Raw genomic sequence first — 25,276 nt, forward strand, 5'->3', positions numbered from 1 at the left:
AATTTTAAGGAAATTTTGCTGTTTTTGGTTATAATCTTGAATATTATTATAGATAGAGATAAACTGTAAACAACAATAATGTTCAGCAAAGTAAGATCTACAAATAAGTCAACATGACAAAAATGGTCAGTTGACCACTTTAGGAGTTATTGCCCTTTATAGTCAATTTTTAACCATTTTTCGTAAATCTTAGTAATCTTTTAGAAAAATCTTCTCCTCTGAAACTACTGGGCCAAATTTAACCAAACTTAGCCATAATCATCATTGGGGTATCTAGTTAAAAAAATGTGTCCGGTAACTCGCCAACAAACCAAGATGGCCGGCATGGCTAAAAAAAGAACATGGGGGTAAAATGCAGTTTTTGGCTTATAACTCAAAAACCAAAGCATTAAGAGCAAATCTGACAGGAAGTCAAATTGTTGATCAGGTCAAGAACTATCTGCCCTGGAATTTTCAGATGAATCGGATAATCGGTTGTTAGGTTGCTGCCCCTGAATTGGTAATTTTGAGGAAATTTTGCTGTTTTTTTTTGTTATCTTGAATATTATTATAGATAGAGATAAACTGTAAACAGCAATAATGTACAGCAAAGTAAGAACTAAAAATAAGTCACTATGACCAAAATAGTCAATTAACCTCCTAAGGAGTTATTGCCCTTCATAGTCAATTTTTAACAATTTTCTTAAAATTTGAAGATTTCCAATAACATTTTCTACAGAAAGTACTGTTATAGATAGAGATAATTGTAAGCAGCAAGAATGTTTAGTAAAGTAAGATCTACAAACACATCACCACCACCAAAACACAATTTTGTCATGAATCCATCTGTGTCCATTGTTTAATATTCACATAGACCAAGGTGAGCGACACAGGCTCTTTAGAGCCTCTAGTTGTCCAATCACACTGCTCAGATACATTGATGTTGGTAGGGTACACAAAAGAGAATGCAACTACTACCGTGCTACAAGGGTCACTATTGGTGGATCTAAAAAAAAATACATACATTTTTTTACCACGGACGGAGAACATATTTATTTACGTTTTCCTTCATTTTCGCTTCTGCCCTTCCATTTTGTGACTCAGAAAAAAAATCCCCAAAATAAGTAACAATTGCGCCGAAAATAGAAAATGGAGTGCACCTTTTTATGTTAGGGCGTGTTTGAGTTGAATATTTTGTCTTGAAAACGTACAAATTATATAAAGCAAGAGTATTTGATACATCATATTGCTTAATATTCCATAATCTTTATATATCAAGGCTACAGGTTAAAATTATAACCACGCGACTTTATTCCATATCTTCTTGTCACAAGAAATGAACATTTATTTCGCCTATAGTTTGTGTTTCTCTCGGTTTTAGTTTGTAACCCGGATTTGTTTTCTCTCAATTGATTTATGACTTTCGAAGAGTGGTATACTATAAAAGGTAAGGTTTGGCATGCCACAAAACCAGGTTCAACCCGCCATCTTTTCCTTTAAAAATGTCCTGTACCAAGTCAGGAATATGGCCATTGTTATATTATAGTTCGTTTCTGTGTGTGTTACATTTTAACGTTGCGTCGTTTGTTTTCTCTTATTTTTTAGTGTAAATTCACATTGCGATAAGACGTGTCACGGTACTTGTCTATCCCAAATTCATGTATTTGGTTTTAATGTTATATTTGTTATTCTCGTGGAATTTTGTCTGATACTTGGTCCGTTTTTGTGTGTTACATTGTAGTGTTGTGTCGTTTTTCTCCTCTTATATTTAATGCGTTTCGCTCAGTTTTAGTTTGTTACCCCGATTTTGTTTTTTGTCCATGGATTTATGAGTTTGAACAGCGGTATACTACTGTTGCCTTTATTTATATATAACTGTTGCCTTTATTTATAGCCATGTATCATATTAAATTTTACACATTTTTGTTCTGCGCATTGATCATACTTTTAGTTTTCTCATTTGATTTGTACATTAATCAGACTATTAGTTTTCCGTTAGATTTTTTAATTTTTTATTTCGGTGTCTAGTATAGCTTACTATGCGTTATGGGTGTTTTCTAATAGCTGATTGTCGTATTGTGCGTTTTACTTATTACCTTTCACCTCATTTTGTTTGATGAGAGATGTCTCATTATATTAACAAACATATCACACCTTTTTTATATATATATACTGAAAACCCAATGCGGCTGAAATAAGTTTTATTATTTAAATCGAAAGGATCAATTACTCTTTATAAGGTAAAAACGCGGGCTTCATGTTTAAATAGCAAATGGAAACTTAAAAGGTTGTTCGGCATAAAAACGAAGATTAAAGAAAGCTTGCAACCCCTTATTAAATTATTATGTATAAAAGAGGTGCGAAAGATACCAGAGGGACAGTCAAACTCAAAGATTGAAAAAAATGACAACGCCATGGTTAAAAAGGAAAAGAAAGAAGGGTGATCCCAGGTGCTCCGGAAGGGGAAGCAGATCCCTAACACCATATGTGACTTATGTTATTACAAATCCGGTAAATCGTCTAATTCGGTAGGTCACATTCGGGAAAAGGGAAAAAATGTATTGTAGTTACGACATACTGAACATATCATCTGTGAAACGGTTAATTCATAAAGGTCAACCAACTCAAATGGCGTCCGTAAAATTTACGAAAGGATGATTTCAACTTTACAATTTAGAACTCTTTGTTTAATAGCTTTCTTGTGAGAAGCTACACCTTATCAATGAAATCATGATAGGAAATACCGGGAATATCGTATCAATTGGGAGATATATACTCCGCGTGCAGGTATTGCTTGAATGTTGCTACATAGAAATGGAAAGTTCACAACTAGGAAGCTGAAATGATCTGTTTTGTCGTAAAGTTTTGTTTGCAACACACCCTCATAGTCAATTTCTAGATATAAGTATGAGGCAGACTTAACTGACGTATCCTTTATCTCAAGTTCGTATAACTTACATGTCCTGTGAAATGTTGTTTGTTAATCAACACCAACAAAACAAATTAAAACTATTCAATCGGGATGCTTTAAAAAATCTGATGAAGGACTAGAATAAGATAGATCAAATATTATATTCAACTAAATGAGAACGATTAAAAATAAAATTGAGTTAGACTTATTATTTGATAGCTATTAAGAATTAAATATCTTGTGTTAAAAAATAAATAAAATTTAAATATCATAATGAGTAATTGTAAAGGTAATGAGATCCATAATAAATGTATTCTTATAATCTGAAATTGCCCTAACTTTTAGAAAAAAAATGATATCCTATTTATAGAAGGGTAATGTCATACTCATTCACAATCTACAATCATGAAATACAGAATGAGACCGATAACCGGATTTGTACTTCCATGAGCAAAACTATGGGCGCCACATGTTGAGAAAAATCAACTAATCCTTCTGGAGCACCTGAGATCACACCCGTTTTTTTTGGTGGGCTCGTGTTGCTCAATATTTTTTATTTTTTTTTTATTTTTGCTTTTTCATTATCAGTTTGTTTTCGACTGTGAGTTTGTAAGTCCCTCAGACATCTCTTTTAAATAAAACTTTTAAATTGAAACTCTTCTACCATAATACATTTACATGATTATTCAAACCTGTTGTTATCGCAATTAAAGCTCCTTCGATTATGGGATTTAATTCACCGTTCTTTGGTATATATTTACTATTAACCTTATAAATGTTTTTAAAGATTTTTGGTTAGGTGGAAGAGATGATGAAACGGAAGGATCATGGAAGTGGTCGTCTGGAACACCTTTCAACTATTCAAAATGGTATTCGGGACAACCAGATGATGCTCAACTCTACGAACAGGATTTCTTAATAACTAATGAGAAAGGATGGTTTGATCATGAAGCGTCCTATGTTCGTAATCATGTTTGTGAAATGAGTAAGTGTAATGTATGCTAAACAAACTACAGTAGCTTATGTTATAAAACTTGAAAATTAAACTTTGTAAATTGTATGCGTCAGAAGCGCCTTTTTAGATTTATCTTCATCAGGAACACTCAAGGCAAAATATTTAAAATCCAAGGATGTATCAGTAGTAACGGATTAAGTAAAGGGCTATATGAACAGGTAGTATTACTGTCACAAAATTTGGCTCGCACATTAGAGATATGTTAAATTCGGATGAGATAAATTAAGTTAGGTTAACCTTTCGCAAACAGACTTGAAATAAGGCAATATTGTTACTGTTACGATAAACTTTTGACTTACAAGACACAAACAAAAGCAGTCTTGATGCGTATCCTCTACCATACGGTTTATCGAGTAAATACAACTGATTATAAAGCGGAATGGAAACTAAAGAACTAGTAAGGGGTAGGAACAAAAAAATGCTTCCTTTTACTCAATGCAATTGTATTCCATATTTGAATTTTAATGTTAGCTCACTTTTCTTGAAAATATGAATCACGTTTTGCTTCACGTTGCAATTGATTATCAAGCCTCGATATGAAGCAAATTAGAATTTGTCGATATATGTAGGTCCTTGCGAATCTCAATGTCATATTTTGACTGAAATGCTAGAACAACGCGTAACTGCTCTTTCGTGCACTTCCCTGAAAAAGCGTACGTGTTGTTCATCGTTTCAAAGAGTAACGCGTGCATTCAACAGTTAGTTCATATAGAGTAACGCGCAACAGTTTGCTCGAGTATCATTGGGCACTTCATTACAACTAACACGAAACAGACGACACCTGACAATTTCAACAGTGGGATTGAATATTTTGGGATTTTTTCATAATAATTGTATAACACATAGAATTAAAATGTCCTTTCGTTTCGGTTGCACCTTCAACACTGCACTTTAAACTCCCAGTGCAATATAGGCCAGGCAATAATGTAAGTTTTGAAGGACCTATTTAAAATTTTCACAAGAACGTGGCTCTGCATACACAAATTCTCTGACATAATGCATTGATTTTAGTGAAGCATTATTTACAAATTATTTGGTAATACATTACTTATATTACAATTGCCAAATTTGGCATATTCAAATATTTAAACTTATGTTCTGAATTCATTGAACAATCGAGTTTTATTATACATGAAAGGAATATCGTTTATTCAGAGTAGCCAACTTGAAATGGACAACATTTGAAACGTGTTTTTTTTTCTAGCGGACACGAAAAACTGTTTAGTGTCGCTCTAGGGTATACCAACATCAACGCTGTTCCATGTAAACGTGATACTATTGCACAGCAACCCGAATGACCGTTCATACTGACATTGTTTATTGTCTTAATATGTGTTATATAGTTCTTTGTGTTTTGTATTTGTATATTTCTATCCTGTATAGTTAAGTCATTTATTGGTAATATCCTGTTGGCTTGACTCGGAATTTATGCATACCGCCATTTTATTATTGAGTTGGGCTATTGCATCCTTGTCTTTCATGTTTGCTTTTATGCTTTGTCTGTAGAGTGCCATTTTGTTTTTCTTTGATGACATAATTGTTTTTTTTTTATAGTGATAAATATAATAACGCAAGATTGACTTCTGTACACCATTTTGTTTTGGCATTTTTTCCCTGTACCCTATTTTTAACATTTTTGCCCTGTATGATTATTGCTTTGCTTACACATTGTTGTCAAAATGATGAAATTCTATGCCATACATGTGAGAGATTTAGCTAGCTATTAAACCAGGACAAATCTCCAAATATTAGGAAATGTGTAAACCCAATCGGGAATATTATAGTCATTTTTTATCTATTTATAAAGTTTTAGCTTTTATTTTTGCTATTTGATAAGGGCCTTTTCGTTTTGAATTTTCCTTTGAGTTCTAGAGTTTTCTTATATTACTATTTACGCGAACATGACCTTTGTCTACATATGATTTCCAAATAGAATTCAATTCAGACCTGGGTATTAATACGACATATTTTTAATTATATAGGTATGGACATCAAAATGTTCACTTGTACGTTTTTTTTACTTAACAACATCGGGAATGAAAATACTTTTCCAAAATAAAAATAACAAAAATACCGAACTCTAGGGAATATTCAAAACGGAAATTCTTTTAACAAATGGCTTAATCAAAAAATAAAATGAATGGAAAACAACTGTTTCATTACTTGGTGGTAAACGGTAGTAACCAATACACTTTCTCTTTTTTTTATTGGTGTGCATATTTTTAATTGTTATGAATGTCAACGAGATCCGTAGTGTATTTTTATTTTGCAACTTGTATAGTCACAGTCATGTGAAACTTGAAAAGACGATTTTCAATCGTGGAATTTGACATTGTTAAACGTTCAGTTTATTACACATATTGTTCAGACTACTCAAAGCTTTTGCCGCAATACATGTAGCAGCGTACGTCTAGGAATAGACGATGTGTTATTTTAAAGAGTGAGACACTGTATAATATCAGTGAAGCGAATATTTCCAGTGAGTAACATACGCAAAGTACGTGAAAGATCATCATATAAACCAAGATTGTGATCACTTTTAAGTATCGTTTATAATAATGAAATGGTCATTATTTTACCACAATCTCAATAAAAGTTATGTCGTAATTACAATATAGATAAGTAAAATTAACACTATGGTTAAAAGCTTGTAATTTGTTATCAATGTATAAACTCATTTTTTAAATTACTTTGTAATACATTCCAGAGTTTTCACAAATTGCGATGTTTTCATGTGAAAGTTGGAAACAATACTGTGTCATTATTTCGTAAATTGATAGTCAGATGTTTAACAGTCAGTGAAAAATGTATTGCTCATATATTTAGATATAGTAAAAAAATGATCATAAGTTTTTAAGAAATGAATCATCAAGTTGAGGCAACCAAAATCCTATATAAAGTTTTATCGGATATACACACTTTAGAACAGCACTAGCGAAACGTATCTTGCAACCACATACATATATATTATGGGTAAATTAACGACAAGTATGAAAATTCTGTTGCAACTTATACGTTGTTCTACGATCAAATATCGGCATTTTACTTTCAAACCGGAATTTAAATATTATAAAGAAAAAAATTAAAAAGACAAAACTCCAACTATATTTTATACGAACATGATTTCTTTTTGCTGAAAATTAGAACTATTGTATAATGGAAGAAATTGTATAAAGATATTTCATTTTTCACGTATCCTTCTGAATAACAATGTTGGTATTTTTATAAGAAATTAAGGTTCGACTAACATGACTTTATTTGTATCGACTGCTTGAGGGCTTTTTATCCATTCATCTATGTTTTAGGCAATTGGTTCATCAAAATACATTTTGCTAAAACTATTTGTGTGTAGTCTTTGAAGAATGTCCTTTTCGACATTTTTTCGTCCTTTTTCTTCGGCCATTGTTTAGTTTTTTTTCAAAGGCTTTGAAGGCTGTTTTATGGGACCCATGTAATAAACAAAAACGAAATAATATTGAATGAAAAAATAAATTTTCATAATAAATTAATCATTCTTTTAATATTTCACGTCCTTACATCAAACAGAAGAAACACTTTAGCACACGGGTATGCTATTTGTTCATCCTCCATATTATTTAGATTTTTCAATATGTAATAGGACCATTTTCATTGTTTTTATTTTATCTCAAATCAAACGTGTATTCATAGGTTTGCAGTGCTATATTCTAAATTCCTGTATAAAAGTACAGTAATGGATGTTGTTTCATGACTTACAATCGCAATCGATATAAAGCATACGTCAATCTTTTCAGGTTCTTTGTCAATAAGTGCTCCTGTTACCATATATTCACCGACATTGTATGATAGTGTAACAATGGTATGTGTAATAACAAGTGGAACCGCAAAAGCAGTGACTTGGTATAAAAACAAAAACCTGATTGATATACCAGAAAATGGAAGATTACTTGGTGGGAATGCAAGTATTCCATCTCTTACCATTATTTCAGTAGAACAAAATGATTTAGGATATTATACATGTCACGCAACAGATGGGCGTTCTACTGTAAATTCTCGTAGCATATTGCTGACACCAAAGGGTGAGTAAACATATAGTCTGTGTTGGTTCAAAACAATTTCGAAATTGTTTTACGTAACAATGATTTCCCTATTTTGTGCATTCAAATTATAAATTTTACATTACAAGATGTTGCCTAAAACATTGTGCAGACATTATTCAGTTTTCTTATCTGTATTACTCTATCCACTTATGTTTAAATGATATGTTTTTATATGTGGGATAACATAAGGGCTCACAGTACATCTTATCTACTTCAAAGTTCAGAGCTCAAATTGCAAGTTTTGAAGAACTTTAGAGGAAATCAAAAGGATTCATTAACTACAGTACTAAATGTAACACAAAATCGAACATTTCAAACATAAAACTAGCAAAACAGTAAGTTTCAGAAAGAAAAACACATGAATAAAACAAAACAATATATAACTCGAAGGATAAAATAAGTGTACATAAAAGGAACCTTTTGGTGATTTCGTATATTGTAAAGCCTTTGCGTAGAAACGTGAAGTTCTGTAATAAACGAAATCTCATATTAGAAACAGAGACCTTTAAAGTGTATCTCTTACACAGATATATGATTTATGGAGCTTTTTTAATTTCAGTTCCATTATTGTTGAGTGTGAATGCACCGATCACTAAATATTCACCTCCCCTAGCCAGTAAAGTCACCTTGCAGTGTACCATTACCTCTGGAACTGCTGCAACACTGGAATGGCATTTCAATAACAGTCCAATTAATGTTGGAGACAATTCAAAATATGCTGGTGGCAACATCAATAATCCATCTCTGACAATTAACTCGGTGAAACAAAATGACTTAGGATATTATATGTGTGTGGCAATAAATGAAATAATAACCGTTAATACGGACACAATAGCTTTACTACCAATGGGTAAGTACTGACAACGATGACAAACTCATTTTCTTTTCATGAAATCTTTTTGAATTTAGATTAATTTGACAAACGAATAGTTTTAGTGATGAGATTTTATTTGGTAACTACAATGAGATTTTGTAGCAAATCATCCAGTTACATCATCCGGGCTAAAAAAAGAGGGTAAAGATTATTTTTAGTTAAATTCACAAGTCGAAGTAATTCATAAAAATATTGAGATTGATAAAAAGTCCACATTGTCTTAACCATGTTTAACTGCGAACAACATGAGATAAATTGCATCTCATGCTACAGTAGAGTGATATATCTTCTTTTTTTAATTCGGTATGCTATATCAATTTATTTCACACAAATAATTTAACATATAGGTAAATAACAAACTTTAAAGATACGGGTTGGGCTATTTAGTTTAATACAATAAAGTTCTAGATCAGTCATTTGTAGCCATTTGTGAAGGTTTTGTATACATTCTATTTTCATTTTTTTCCTGTGTCCATGCATATATAAACTTTCTATAAACTAGAGATGAGTGACGATAGCCTTTACAGAGCCCTGTTTGAGTAAACAGGTAAATTGTGAGTGTTCCATCAAAGTAAACATTTGTCAAATGTACTACTACATTTTTCCCTAGTTACAAGGGTTTATAATTTGAAAGTTGAAACGATATAAGGATTTCTAAGTTTTGACCATGACTTTCTTTCAAGATCAAACACCTTATTGTAGTGATAAATACTCATACTTTTATTCCAAGGGGTATGGATGTTAGAACGCGTTAATGTTTTTTAACATATCTACCGGGGTGACTTCGGTAGTCAATTTGACTTACTGTATGCTTTCTAAACCGTTGTTTGTGTTTCGTATCGGTCTGATGTGTTCAGCCCTTTTCAACTGATTTGTATAGCATCACTGTTCCAATAAAAGATAACGGGGGTGCTGACAAATATTTTCAACCCCGACATATTCTGTATGTGAGTGCCCAAGAAAGGATCCTGTAATTAAATGGTTGTCGTTTGTTTCTGTTAATAAAATTTGTTTGTCAGTTTTGGTGATCGTTGAACGCCATGTAATGATCTTTGTTTGTCAATCCCTTCGTCATTTTGTCTCTGGTAAATTAAAATTCATTGACAATCGCACCTCATCTTCGTTTATTGTAAAGATAACGTTGCATAATACCATTATGTCATGCATAACTATTGGTCGTTCACAGGAGCAAAGCCAATTGTCAAAGTGCCACAGACATCGTACATCCAATTAGCAGGACAGGAAATAACCATTATCTGTACAATACAATCCCCGAAAAGTCCTATACAGGAAGTTCAGTGGATATTCATCAACCAAGAAGGAAAAAGGATTGACCCGGTCATTCTTTCATCGACTCCACTCAAATATCAAGGTTCCACTATCAGTAATCCCTCACTAACAATAATGTTCCTTGAGTCATCTGATGCAGGACAATACAGCTGCAGAGCAAGGAGTTTAATTGGATCAACGGTCAGTGATAAATCTGCGTCACTCGTGATTCCAGGTATGGATAGTATGACTGTTACAATGAAACAAATCAATACAAAATGTATTTTTCAAGTAATGTAAGTTTAGAAAAACTATGAGGAATTACGGGGCATGACATGGTTCCGAGTATCAGTTATTATTTAATTGATTTTTTAATAATTAAATAGAAACTTTGTAGGAACAAGGTACTTCAGTCTCTTTTAAAAAAACGTATCATAGATACCAGGAATAAATTTTGTATATACACCGACGCGCGTTTAGTCTACAAAAGACTCATCAGTGACGCTCGAATCCAAAAAAGGCCAAATAAAGTACGAAGTTGAAGAGCATTGAGGACAAAAATTCCTAAAAGTTTTGCCAAATCCAGCTAAGGTAATCTATGCCTGATGTAGAAAAGCCTTAGTATTTCAAAAATTCTAAATTTTGTAAACAGTTAATTTATAAATATAACCATATCAATGATAATTCATATCAGCACAAAAAGTGCTGGCTACTGGGCTGGTATCGGGAAATTAATCTCCACCAGCAGTGGCATCGACCCAGTGGTTGTAAATAAACTCATCATAGATACCAGGACTAAATTTTGTATATACGCCGACGCGCGTTACGTCTACAAAAGACTCATCAGTGACGCTCGAATCCAGCAGTTGCAACAGAACTGTCAACAAAAGCGAAAATTGAGGCAGCGTTAAAACGTATTCATGAACAGTAGCCTAGTAAAACTGACAAGATACCAAAGAAATCTAATAATAATTTTCTTGAAATTATGAAATAAAGTCAATGTTGTTACCCATTAACAGTATTTTTGATTAATAAAAAACTTACGTCGATGATTCGTTTCTGAGATGTTATGTTTTTTTTCCAATATTTATATGTTCTTATCACAACCGTAAAAAATAAACTACCAAACTGAAAAAAGAACTTTTCAACTTTTTTAGTACAGTGTTTATAAGTTTGATGGGCTTTCAGTCAGTTACACAATAAAGGTCGAATTCGTTACTTGGTTTTTAAAATCAGAATATTATCCGTTATTGGTTGTACAAAGCAAATTGGTTTGCAACTACAAATGATAACCAAATATTTTTATATTTGTTTTCTTTGTTCTTAGGATTTGCAAGAATGAAAAAAGACCACTTTAAATTTTAATGCGTAATTATTGTCCCTGTTTCTGTATCGTATGCTCTTATCACTGGTTGGGCATTTCTCATGCGTTTCCTTTCAGATTAAAGCTTGACATCAATTAGAAGTTAGATATATTTTTGTATTATTTACCCTATGTCGCATATTACAAAATTGACAGGACAATAGGAAGGGTCTGAACCCTGTACAACAATATCATTATGAACTTATGGTTTCAAATTGCGCCACTTAAGTTGAAGCGGGGAATGAAAAGCCTACCTTTTTAACTCTTTCCTTATCAAATTTGTATTTATCAAGTTGGTACTTGTTATTGTCTTTCGCTGAAAGAACACTTTTTAAACATATTGTATCGCAAAAACGTTATGAAATTAACTTTTTGTGCAGCATATTATTACCGTCATTATGAATATTGCAGAGATTCCTGCTGTTCACATATCGAAATCCTTATATACTGTAAATCTACAAGATGATTTAACACTGGAATGCACAGCACTATCAAATATTGCACTTCGAGATGTATTCTGGGTTAAAGAGATAAATGACACTACGACAACAGTTGTAATTGGTAACAAGTTTCATGGGTCATCAACAATAAATCCTTCTCTAACAATATCCGATGTTGACAATAATGATGAAGGACATTACACGTGCTATGCAAGTAATACTATTGGTATTGGAAGCAGTCTAACGACCGTGTTGAATGTAACAGGAAGTAAGTAAACATTTTCTAACACTTAACACTGGACAATGGCATTATCTTTCATTATCATTCCTTTCTTAATTTTCCGACCGATGAATTTAGAAGTTGTTAAAAAGTCAGGTTTAATCTCCGAAATGAAAAGTTTACTTCATGCGGATTTGACAATTATATTTAGCTCCCATCTCCACTTTTATTCAAATAGCTTTCTATTTTATGTAATTCTCTTTTGTTCACGGTGTTCTTCAGACATTCAATTATTTTCACTTAATCTACTTTCTTCTTTCAAATTTGCGGATATGTATTAACCGTTTTTGTGTATGTTATCGTTTGTTTTTGTAGCAGTTCAGTTAAAGTTGGTGTGTTTCCCACAGTTTTTGGTTGTGACCTGGATTTATTCATGCTTATTCAACATTTGTCAATTGAGAAGCGGTTTACTACTGTTGCCTTTATTAAGACAAATTATTATACATTGGTTCACTATAGAATACACGAAATAGTAATCATACCATCAATATGTCATGACTTTAATATGGAAATATTTATTGTTGGTATGATTACCAGTCAAGTCATTTTGATTTTCACATATCTGATGAAGATCCGGAATAAGGAATCATTAATACCATATTATTTTCAAATTCTTTTAAAGATGCAAACATCACTATCACTGGGATGACTGTTGAAGGTGAAATGATTAATGGAAGAAGTGTAACGGTCATGTGTGAAGCGTATGTCTTGTATGCAGAAGGTACTATTTTTGCTACCTGGAAGCTGAATAATTCGGTTATAAATCCAACAAATACATCTAGATGGAAAACAGAAACAATATCAAGTGATCCAAATAATAAAAGAATGCAGTTCCGTTTGATTGTTTTAAGTCTACAAACAAGTGATTCCGGTATGTAACATTCTTGGACATTATGATAATTTGTGATATTAAGTGAACTATATATTGCACATGTTTGACTGTTTTATGTTTTTGCAAATGCGTAAGTACGATGATGCTCAAACAAAAACGAACGATAGACCTATGGTTTGAGAAGTCCAACACACTTAAGTAGTGAAACTAAAGCTCGAGAAATGAACTTAAACATATGAACAACAATTAATAATGACAAAATAAATTTTAAATGTGATTAATACTGTTAACCACAACATATAGTTATTATTATCTATAAGCTACATGTAAACATTGGTATAAAATTGTGTCCAACTGCCTTATTACAGATAAGAAAAGAAAATACTTTTTTTCAGTATGAAAAATCTGAATGCCTGAAAAATGATTATATTTTACCAACTTTGACTGCCTTATTACAGATAAGAAAAGAAATACTTTATTTTTAGTATGAAAAATCTGAATGTCTGAAAAATGATTATATTTTACCAACTTTGACATCTTTATTACAGATAAGAAAAGAAAATACTGTATTTTCAGTATAAACAATCTTAATGCCTGAATACTTATTATATTTTACCAACTTTGTTAAGTGACGTCTGAAAATAATACACGTTCAGTTACGCTCATACCAAATCAATTATGTAGGTACATTGTGCTACATTATTTTAAGATTGGGAGAAATTAACGAGCTATAGCTTCAATGTCGTAAACAGGACAATTGACATTATATAAGGTCAGCTGTGCTATTTTCAAACGACCGTGATCTCACCGTCTAAATATAGAAATTGTCATGAGAAAATATGGAAGAGAGCTTTAACATTGTTTAAGCAATTAGCGTTGTCAGTTAAACTCAATGCTGCCTTTTATACACCTCAAATACATGTTCTTCAAATAGGAAACTTAACTTGTGAAGTGAGTGATGGCTATATAAGCTCTGACAAGACCTTGAGTTTAAATGTCATTGGCAAACCGATCGTTAGTATTTCACCACGTACATCAACAGTAACCCAAGGCGATACTGTGAACATATACTGCAATGTAGTTCAGTCTTTTTCTGTCCTAACATCTATCCTATGGTACAAGAATGGTGACACATTTAACCCAAACAAAGGTAAGTAATTAACACACTAATAAAGTCATATTCACTCACAATCATTGCTTCATTGCGTGTAAAGGTAAATCTTATAATAAGATATATACTGTGTCTTATCCATGAATCGGAATATAAATGTCTGCAAATTATTTTGCAAGCCTTATCAAAGCAAATTAAAAAGAAAATAAAACATTTCTTATTAAATCAGAATTGTCTTATTAAATTCATAAAATGTAATTTTGGGTTTTTGCAACAACTTCTCAAACTGATATCAATCTGTTTTCTGATATCCGACAATTTCTCAGTAAATTTCGCAAAACCCCCTCTTGCTTCTATTACTCGTTAATAAAAATCCGGTATTGTTCCGTTCACCTGAGATAAAAACCTGACATCATCCTAAAGTTTATTTAGTGATGTTAGTCAGAAACAAGAAAGTTTAACGGGATTGTTAAACTATTTGATCGGAATAATCTTCCAGTTCGGCAGATTGGTTGTTATTAATTTAGAGATCAATATGAGGCTTGCAGGGCTGTATAATATATATACTTATATTTCAAGTATCCCAGTGAATTTTATATCCATGATACTAATTTCCTTGAAATTGAAAAATATGTACGATTCCAACCAATGATATATGTCAACCATGACGACTAAGTACTCTTGTTCTGAGCAGTTATGCCCTGTAGTGTTTAGATCTCTGAACTGAAACGTTCCGTCTTGTATTTCATCACAATAATCATTCAATTTGCAATGGTATTATCCTGACAAAACACTTGCACTAGCAGAAAGTGATATTTAGGAAGACTTGCATTGACAATCACCTTAATACCTTGATTGGTATATTCAAAAAGAATTAATGAAACGCATCTTTTCTATACTAGGTGAGATAATCATACGGATAGACAATACACACTCGAAGCTGGTTGTAAGTGGAGTCCATGACACTGTTCAGTATGAATGTTCTGGAATAAACAATTACGGGGAAGGAAATCGACTTGTCTCTCACATCAGTGTAATTAAACCCAACGGTAAGTGTTGAATTTTTTACAGAATATTTTTTTTATGACCATTTGTATGGGATCAAACAAATGTATGGTTATGGATATTTATATACCTATAAAGGAACTGCGATATATTTGTGACATCTTAAGGAAAAAGAGGTGAAAATATATCGGTGCTATAAATATGTCAATATAAGCAAATAATAAATTTCAAAGTTATCAATTAACTTATTTAAAATTGAACAATCGGCAATCTAATTTAGACATACTAGTATTATACTTATAAAGAATCAAAAGACAGTGATAAACACTTATTGACTTGATCTTACATGTAGCCAGTATACAATTATAGCCTTTATATTGACCTGGAAGACATATGTTGACTGAGGACGAAGTTCGAGGTCGATATACTTCTTTTTGTCGATAAAGCCTGTATTTATTTTGACCACATACAAAGGCTATAATTGTGATATTATTAATTTTCGACCATATTTGCTTAAAAATTGTTAGTGCATTATATTCTCCTCGTTGGAATTTTATAGATATAGTGTCTCATTGACAAATTAAAAAAACAACATTTTCATTAGTTGTTATTTCAATTATTATATCTTCATATTTGATTGTGTACATCTTATGTATTAGAAGATTGGTGGATAATCCTGTCTTTTTTGTTTTTCTATGTCAGCTTTCTTTAATTTATCCAATATTTTTGTGTTTTTCTTTTAGTTATTTATCAATATTGTCCAGTCAACGTGGACCAATTTGAAGGCTTCTGGGTATACACTGTTGAAAATACATTAGTTATCAATTCATGCCCTGGTGATCGTGCAGGTAACTATTATATCATTTGCATATAGATGTTTTGTTTCATTTTCAGTGTTTTGAGAGGTCTTATAATTTTCAAGTACTACAATGAATACCAAACTTTAATTTAAATTCATTTACAATGAAAAGAAAATAAAAATACGAAACATTGATGAATATGACTCAAATAAAAGGAAAGATTAAATTACTCGTCCTTAAAGTATAATCTGATAAATATAATCAATATCAATACATTTGCTATTTTGCGGTATTATGATATCACCAGATGTCCGATTGGCATAAGAAATCATATCATCTTTTTAAAATTGTCCAAAATTATCAATGTACACTTACCATCGATTCCGAATGACCCATAATGTATATTTGGCATGTTTCATGTACCTTGCATTGACAGACTATAGTCAACTTTAGAAATGTTGAATATGTCGATAAATACGTAATGTACATAGCAAGACGAACATCGTGTTTCTCACCATATGAAATTTATGCGGTTACTATAGATTTCAATCTCACTGAAATCTGGCTTAAATAGTATCAAATATTTCAAGTAAATTTCTTAAAGAAGTAAAAATACATTCATCGCGGACATCTTTAATGATCCTCTTTACAAATATACATAAAAAGTAGAACATTTCCGATGAAGTAAAAACATTTCGTCTTGACCGATGCATATGAACTTTCTAATGTAGATCTTGTACGCACTAGAGATCTTCTGAGTTAAAGTTGATTTACCAACTATATCTTAAAGAGTATAATGTTTTGTTTGTTTATTGTTTTAAGTCTACTACTATAAATATGATGGATATTACTTTATTGTGTACTTCTTCACATTTTTTAGTCGTAAATGTCATCTCATATCAGTTCTAATAAATACATATTTTTCTTGTCAAATTGATTGAATGCCACCGACCTTGTCAAATAGAAGACTGTGTTTTCTTTCAGAATTTTTTTTCACTGAAGGAAATCAAATTGATTTAATAGTAACATAAAAACTTTCTTCCAAATTACTTTCTTTCATGTCAAATTGCAATCATTGACAATTTTGCATTGATTCAGAGAAATAACTGAGGAGGCGAGATAAACAGAAAATCTACTTTTAAAAATTTGAACGAAACTAATAGATTGTTACGTGACAAATTTATACATATAGAAACATTTTAACAATCATTTATAGATTAATAAGAACAAAGTAAATACCCAAATGAAAGTATCTGATTGTTGAGTAAAATTGTCGAATCATTTTTTTTTTTTATATTGCTTGAAAATTATGAACAAAAGAACAAAAACATGTTCACACATACACTATCTATATCTAAGACAACGTGTTAATTTTTCTAAGGTACAGTGTCTCGATTGTGTAACAGTAATGGTGATTGGGAAGAACCAAATTACAGTACATGTATATCAGATGGTCTCTTAAACTTAAACGTAGAGGTATACATTTATATATAGCTGTATCAGTTTTGTGGGTTGTTTGTAACATTAGTCTTTGTGTTTGACTTCACACAAGTTTCCGTATATATTCATGTTTGGTTTTTTTGTTGGATGATGAAAGTATGCAAAATTCAATGCTAGAGCCAGTTTTCCAATTTCTTTGTCGTTTCATTTACATGTAACAGTTGATATTTAAGGCAGGCAGACAATGGGTAAAACGAGAAAAAGAAGACACATATACTTTTTGTGAATTGGTTAAGGCTGTGAGGTCATTGATACAAATTCGAATAAAAAAAACGTAATGGGTCTTTGAATACAAATGCTACGTCAATGTTCATAGACCCAAATGTTGATAATCACATACCTCTATGACAATTATGTTTTTTCCCCGCAGACAAATCCCAATACAACACTATTGTTGTGTGTAAATCACATATTACATGAAATGCTTTAAAAGAAAATTAGGTAATTGATAATTCACTTGGAAACTCAACATTCAGCCGAACGCCTCTTACTTAGGAGAAAATCCTATATAACAATAAGTTTGTTCAATGTTCAATTTCAACCAGAGATGAAGAACTGGATTTTCCTTCACTGTATTGGATACCTTAATTATCTAAAGTGGCGTAAATCTGATGCTTGATTTCTTGATAACCAACATACTTCATTACGTTTGACGGACAATGGAAACCAACTGTGCTCTTCTTTTTGTCAAATAAAACCTAGAGTTGCAAGTGATGAAGTTGAATTCTGCCCTTCGAAAATGTTAATGACACCATAACGAGTTGTTTAACTGTTACAGACTTAATGCTTCAAAGAAGACGAATGATATGTTCCAATTGTTGTAATCATACACAATTTCGTTCTCGTTTCCTCGAATGAGATCTACCGAATACGACTTGTCACAGGGTCTGTGCTTACATGAGCGATACCGCGGATACCACATATGGTGCAGGATCTGCTTTCCCTTTCGGAGAATCAGAGATTACTGCCGGGTTCTTTGTATGGTTTTCAACTTTGTGTTTAGTTAACTATTGTTTTCTTTTTTGGGTTTTTTTTTTTTGTCGTGGCTTTGTCAATTCGTTAAAGCCTTCTGTGTTTTAATACACCTTTGGGATTTTTCGCCTCCCGTTATCAGCATGAATTCATGCAATTGTAATTTCTTAATACCATTTATATAGATTGTTTTATATTTCAAATTACTAATTAAATTTTATTAATTATAAAAGTGTTGTTTCGCTGATGTTGTATCTTAACAGATATTTGATTTAGAGCCTTACTTTACTTGAGTTATATTCAACAGTTCTTACTAAGATTTATCTTCAGATTGATCATAGTATTACGTTCATATCAAAATATAAAATGTAGTGGTCAACAAGAATGGTTAACTAGTTCACACCAAAAACTACAAAATATATTAAAGCACCATTCTATGAAACTATCTTTTATATGTTCTCACGAGTGACATTTCCAATACAGTTTTCATTTTTTTTTCAAGGATGATTAAAATTCAATAAATTAAACTATTGATACTTATGTCCCAAGGAACGACATGCGTTTTAACTTGATAATTGCTGCTGAAGACCAAATCTTTTGATGATTTACAGAATTTTTTTAATAGCGCTATGCTTGAAAGTATGGTGCCACATCATGAAAAAAACCTGGAAGAAGTGTATATAGACTTTCATCTAGAAGCTATGTTTAGGTAAAATATAATTTCCTAAACCTGAACTCATAGAATGAAAAAAATATAATTAATTATTCCTTTAAATTCACATAATTAAACACTGTTTCGTTTGTAGACGGACTTATTGAAAAATGGTATCGAAGTGAAAGATGTGAACAACATTCTTGTTGATTTAAACAAATTAACAGAACCAGATGTACCAAAAGACTTAACATCAGGGGAATTGGATATATCTTCTTCAATACTCGATAATATTGCCAGTCATGCGAAAGAAAGAGCAGACAGTATTTCTATTGATCAACTAGAGGTATATAAATATTGTTTCGATGAAACCTAAAGATAACCAAAAAAAAATAAGAAACACACACAAATCTCATGTGGAATTTCCTCAACAAATACACAAATTTCACACACTTTTAGGACATGAAACAATGAAGACATAATGGGTGTTTGGACCGTTTGTCAATTCTTTTTCTTGCTATCTCAACATTGAAAGAGAGAAATTACATTCCTCTGAAAGATTCATATATATGACTGTACTTTTTTAAGATTTTTGTGTCATCGTGTGATAACCTTTTGGTCGAAAAGAATATACCAAGTTGGAGGCAGTTGAAACAATTGGTAAGTAGAAGTGAAAAAGTATCTAGTATTTAAACATATACCAATAATACCTATATTCTATTTTATATCAAACTCAGCTAAATTATTTATCATTATTTGCAGTGGTATGTAATTCAAGTTGAATTTGGTCTTCTTTGCGTATTAAATTTTGTCTTCAATATAAACATCGAGATCCAATCCAATCAGATATACGATATCTATGAAAGAAAATTAGAGTAATTAACCAATACTCAAGTCTCACAATTTCATGTTATCATACAAGTTAAGGTTAACAAAAAGTCTGATGTAATCAACTTAACTCCAAATGGAACGAAACTTGTGCATCGACAGGGTAAACTTCACCTGCTATGCTACTATAACTATTGAAATAGCATAAAGGCAAACAAGATATGTTTGTATGTATACATTCTGTAATTGAAGTTTAAAATGTGAACTAGTTCCACATCTTGTTATTTTTATAATAGTAAGGATTTTCTAATCCAAGGCATTAATTACCAAAGCTGTATTCGGCATAACATTTTGGAATTTTGGGTCCTCAATGCTCTTCAACTTTATACTTGTTTGGCTTTATAACTATTTTGATCTGAACGTCTTATGTAGACGAAACGCTCGTCTGATGTATCAAATAATGAGCCTGGTACCTTAGATAACTATTTACACCACTGGGTCGATGCCACTGTGGGTGGACGTTTCGTCCCTGAATGTATCATCAACCCAGTAGTCAGCACTTCGTTGTTGATATGAATATCAATCATATGGTCATTTTTTTATGTTAACTGTTGCAAAAGTATGAATTTATTCGATATACCAATGATTTTCTTATCCCAGGCATTGATAACCTTATCCGTATTTGGCTCAACTTTTTGGGATTTTGGAGTTCTCAATACTAATCAACTTATACTTGTTTAGCTTTATAACTATTTTGATCTGAGCGTCACCTATGAGTCTAATTAAAATGAAACGCCCGTCTTGCGTATCAAATTATAAGGCTAGCGTAGTAACTTTAATAACTAATTATAATACATAATCTGTCTGTGAATTGTACATGACACTTATAAATCTTTAAAAAAAAGTTTTTATGCGTTTCTTACACCACAAAAGATTGCTTAAGCTTTGTTTTGAGCAGGTCTTTTGTAATTTTTTGTTTCCTGCGATTCTTAACTTCCTAAAATTACTTTTGTTTTCCAACTGATTTGCTTTACTCGCCACTAATGAGTTTTTAGCGGATAAAATGTCTCTTATTATTAGCTTAGTCGTTACAATGATTTCTTTTAACCAGTTACATTTATAATGTTACTATGCATACAACCAATAAATGATTAGCCTCATTATTTAACTTCAAATACATATTAATAATGTATTTCCTTGATTTTATCTAAATAAATGAATTTTTGAAAGTGGACATTCACTGAAACGTGAGTTGTTATTTGGTACGATTTATAATTTTTTCAAATAAATTTAATATAATGAAAGAGTAACTTATATATTTGAAATAGAATTTCACGGGTGTAACAGCCATTGCAAAAGCAGTCACAGTGTACACAAAAGCGTATACAAATATAAATGACAGTGTGTTTCAAAGGACTGTACAGAAAGACCAGTTAGGTATGTATTAGAAATACAAGGAATACGCAATTGTCAAATCATGTTACAAATCAAGATATATCACAATGAAAGGTCGTTCTTACCAGCTAGTCTTTCTTTTAAGAAACGATAACAGTCAGTAAGGTCTCCTATTGGTGACTTACTTTTGCATCAAAAGATTTGTACAGTGTAGTAATAATCAAACCAAAAATGAAACATGAAGGAAATTTATTTGATAAAATTTATTTTAAACACACCAATACAAACAACGAGAACGTAACGACACACAAACATAATTAAAATTCAGCGAAGATGCATCAAACTTCTCTAGAACATACTCTTAAGTCACGTGTTCTCTTATACGTTATCTTACCAAATGTAAGTGATTCAATATCTATCAATGGAAAGGAGAATACAAATTTAACCTGTCTGTTGCATTTCAGTTGTTCAAGTCGGGAAGGTTTTGCATGATGATATAACATTCCCCAAGAAAACTCAAGTGTTACCTGATTGGATAACAGAATCGACAAATCAAGTAACATTAAGTAAAGATAACTTTGAAGGTAAAACTATATAATTTTCCTCTACTAAAAATATTCATCGATCACTCCTGTTCTAGTTCTGTTTATACTACTTCGAAACATAACAAATCAATTTCATTCTGCCTTAACAATAATTTGTGTCAAGTTTCTTAAAGACATATGGCTGCTGTTTGCTCGACTCACTATTAAGCAAGCAGTAGTTTTTAAATTTCTTCTCATAGCTTATGTGGAAAACCTGAATCAAGTAATTAAAAAAAAAACAATTAAGAATTTTTTTTTAATATAATAAAGATACAATGTTTGCAACTTGTTGTGACTTACCATCATCTGTTAACTAGATGTTAGATACACGACGGGTGTTTCTTTCAGAGCAAAATACTACTTACTACATCTAAGCAACTTGTTTCATCCGGATATTTTTGCAGGGTTTTCTCTTCTCAATCATTCAATGTTGAGTTTGTGTAATGTAGAGTGTGGTGTGTCTGATTGTCCATGTATTTCTCTAGTCATGGTGTTATCAGTCTTTTTCTGTTGATATATTTTTTTACGCAAATTTGGGTTTGCTGTTCCTTTGATATTTTTTCTTCTTCACATATTTGATCAAATAAATAAGGACACAGTGAAGTTATATCTCATGGTGTGTATAGTTACATTAAATTGCTTACTAAAAGTAATTGTTTGTTTAAGAAATCACGGACAAACGTCATAATCTATCCAAATTCACACAAAATACAAACAACGTCTTTATACAGTTTTTACAATGATGTTATGACTTTAAAGTGTGAGAAACAGTGGTCGGTTTTGTTCAATATTTGACCTTTTGGGATTTTTATCACAAAGTTGAATTTTGAAATTAGATAATTACCATAATTGCATATATATTTTTTTAATTGCTACAGGGAAGCAACCAGTCGGATATAGTACAACATACTACAGAAATATTTCGAATTTATTTCATGAATATTATTTGTCTGAAGGGTATGTTTTTGTATGATTATCACTGGAAAGCTTATAATAAGACATCCAACTATTTACTTCGAAAAAAGAAGATGCTACAAATGTTGTAATCAAAATCGAACATCAGACATTGATCTAAAGGCATAATTATTGTGTTGCAACCACAAAACATCTAACGGGCCAAAATATCTTTCACTAAAACTGATGATTTCAGAAAGAAACATTATTTCTTTATCAGCATACATTTTGATAAATAGTGTTCAATAAAATTGTATATTCCAGCTAAAGGACATTTATTTGAATGTTATCACTCAAAATCACCCTTTTTATGTTTCTGTTTTATCATTTAAACTATAACTGTGCTATTTGAATGTACTTTTATAATTCTTATGCTGAATATATGTATATTTGTTTGTTCATTGGTTTCAGCTCGGTCGTATCAACTAATGGAAGTTATGATATAAACTCGGTAGTAATAGATTTTTCTATAGAACCTACGCCAACCAGGTTACAACGACCACTGATTATAAAATTTGAACATGTACAGGTATGTCTACATTAGAATACATTTTATACTTATGTTCGTCCTGCTAAAATGGAATATGTTATGATTTTAAATCGGCAAATTTTAGCTGAACATGATGCTCAAATTACAGACACGTCAATCATTAGCACGAATAAAAAGGTGAGGTATAAGGTAATGAGACGACTTCAAACCGAAGTAAACAACAATTGGCTGTGTACCATTTAACAAACTATCCAGTGTACTTTAAGCATTGTAATTTTTGTAACACTCATATTCCAGAGGCTAACTCAAGATGAATCAAATGCTTATTTCGAAATAGATGGAATGGACATGAATTTATATGAATCCAATTTAGCCAAATGTCATATAAAACGAGTTTCAGTTAATTATAATATAGAGGAAATTATTTGACCAATTCATGCATATTTAAGAAGACGAAATCAATTAGTACTTTTTGCACGACAAAAAAATATTTCATTTGGTTCTGTTGATTAAAAACTTTGACTGCTTATTAACTTTCATTTTTTGTTGTCAAAGTTTACCGATCGTGAACTTGTTAAACTTTCAACAAATAATCATGGAGTATGTGTATAAAACGTGAAACAGTAGAGCAAATTATAACAGTAGAGCAATTTATATGTGGGTTATTTTATAGAGTACATGCGTTTCCATATGTAGTTCTTACATATTGATAAAGATTGTTTGTTTTACTAGAATTGGTAAGAACTTTCTAGCTTCGTGTTGGTTTACTTGTTTTTCGCTTCATTTTAAAAAATGTCAAGAGAATTGGAGTATGGGAGAACAATAAATCAGTGGCAGTACTGAACATATTGACATGATAAAGGATTTTCTTTTAAAAGAAAGGTTATGTTCACCTGTTTTACATCTAAACATATTCATCTTTTTTTTTTGTCAATTTAAAAGAACTGTTTGATTTTCGAAGAAAGCCTAAACTTTTATCGTTTCATTTCAAGTGAGCTAGTATAAAGTTGTAGCTATCCTTTTGGTGTTGTTTTTAATGAAGCATAATAAGAAAAGACAGTAAACGGGAAATATTACCACCAAAGACACTCAAAACTGATTAATTTTAAATTGCTTATTTATTTTTATATTTCAGGTCAATTACTCAAATCCTGTCTGTGCATTTTGGGATTTTGATGCTGTGTAAGTACAAGTAACATTAAATTGTTTCAAAATAAAAAAAAGAATATCAAATGTAATTTGATGCACCATGAGAGAATTGAACAGTACAGATACGTGTGTATATTTTGCAGCCAATTTATCTTTGTTAAAAATATCCTTCTCTTAAAGAATAACATTACACACAAGAAAAGAAAAGTAAAACAACTAATTATAGAAAAGAAAGCGTAATGAAAGTACTCTATAATTAAACAATGAACAAACGGCTTTAATGAAACAGCAATGTTCCTTCGTCTGACACTTCTGGTGAAGCAGGAGAACAAAACTGATTTGGTTTAAATGATAATTTAAAAATTAAATTATAGTTTATACATATTTTGATAAATTCCTTGGGTTAAACTTTCCCTGGTTTGTTTTCTTTAATGATAATGTCAGCTTGTTAGCTTGTCAGCTTGGCAGTTTTGTTTTAATTAAGAGATTAAGGAAAAGAAATTAGATCATAGATAGGAAACAGCTGGATGACAGCATGGGTGTTGTCAGAAAAACATCTGTATATAATAAGGATGGTCAGTTGTTGTTTGAGCATTGCACTGTTAACCGTCATATTTTTACTTGTGGATAATTTATTCAGCCCACCCACCGAATCCCCAGCTGCACCTTAAAGAATTTAATAGTTTTATTTTAGTGTCAATTATTTTACATGTTTATTTAAAAAGGGGCTACTCATAACATATGTGTTTCTGTTGGTTTTAGTTTTATGTAGTTTTTTTGTTGTTTTTTTTTTT

The 25,276-nt window shown here is 31.4% G+C and overlaps 1 protein-coding gene across 5 annotated transcripts in view; it reads left to right on the forward strand.

The window, feature by feature from the left end:
• Window positions 1-25,276, forward strand: part of LOC139491017 (uncharacterized) — a 75,526-nt gene that overhangs the window by 39,494 nt on the left and 10,756 nt on the right. For all 5 annotated transcript variants that reach the window (XM_071278264.1, XM_071278261.1, XM_071278263.1 and 2 more), the window contains 17 exons: window positions 3,678-3,875; window positions 7,679-7,963; window positions 8,544-8,834; window positions 10,045-10,362; window positions 11,902-12,198; window positions 12,833-13,081; window positions 13,977-14,192; window positions 15,056-15,202; window positions 15,902-16,006; window positions 17,340-17,434; window positions 19,237-19,428; window positions 19,671-19,742; window positions 21,239-21,347; window positions 21,770-21,889; window positions 22,768-22,846; window positions 23,255-23,372; window positions 24,469-24,515. In XM_071278264.1, coding sequence (XP_071134365.1) covers window positions 3,678-3,875; window positions 7,679-7,963; window positions 8,544-8,834; window positions 10,045-10,362; window positions 11,902-12,198; window positions 12,833-13,081; window positions 13,977-14,192; window positions 15,056-15,202; window positions 15,902-16,006; window positions 17,340-17,434; window positions 19,237-19,428; window positions 19,671-19,742; window positions 21,239-21,347; window positions 21,770-21,889; window positions 22,768-22,846; window positions 23,255-23,372; window positions 24,469-24,515 — 2,938 coding nt within the window. The remainder of the gene's footprint in view (window positions 1-3,677; window positions 3,876-7,678; window positions 7,964-8,543; window positions 8,835-10,044; window positions 10,363-11,901; window positions 12,199-12,832; window positions 13,082-13,976; window positions 14,193-15,055; window positions 15,203-15,901; window positions 16,007-17,339; window positions 17,435-19,236; window positions 19,429-19,670; window positions 19,743-21,238; window positions 21,348-21,769; window positions 21,890-22,767; window positions 22,847-23,254; window positions 23,373-24,468; window positions 24,516-25,276) is intronic.

The sequence above is a fragment of the Mytilus edulis genome, chromosome 10, assembly GCF_963676685.1.
Source record: "Mytilus edulis chromosome 10, xbMytEdul2.2, whole genome shotgun sequence".
Taxonomy (NCBI): domain Eukaryota; kingdom Metazoa; phylum Mollusca; class Bivalvia; order Mytilida; family Mytilidae; genus Mytilus; species Mytilus edulis.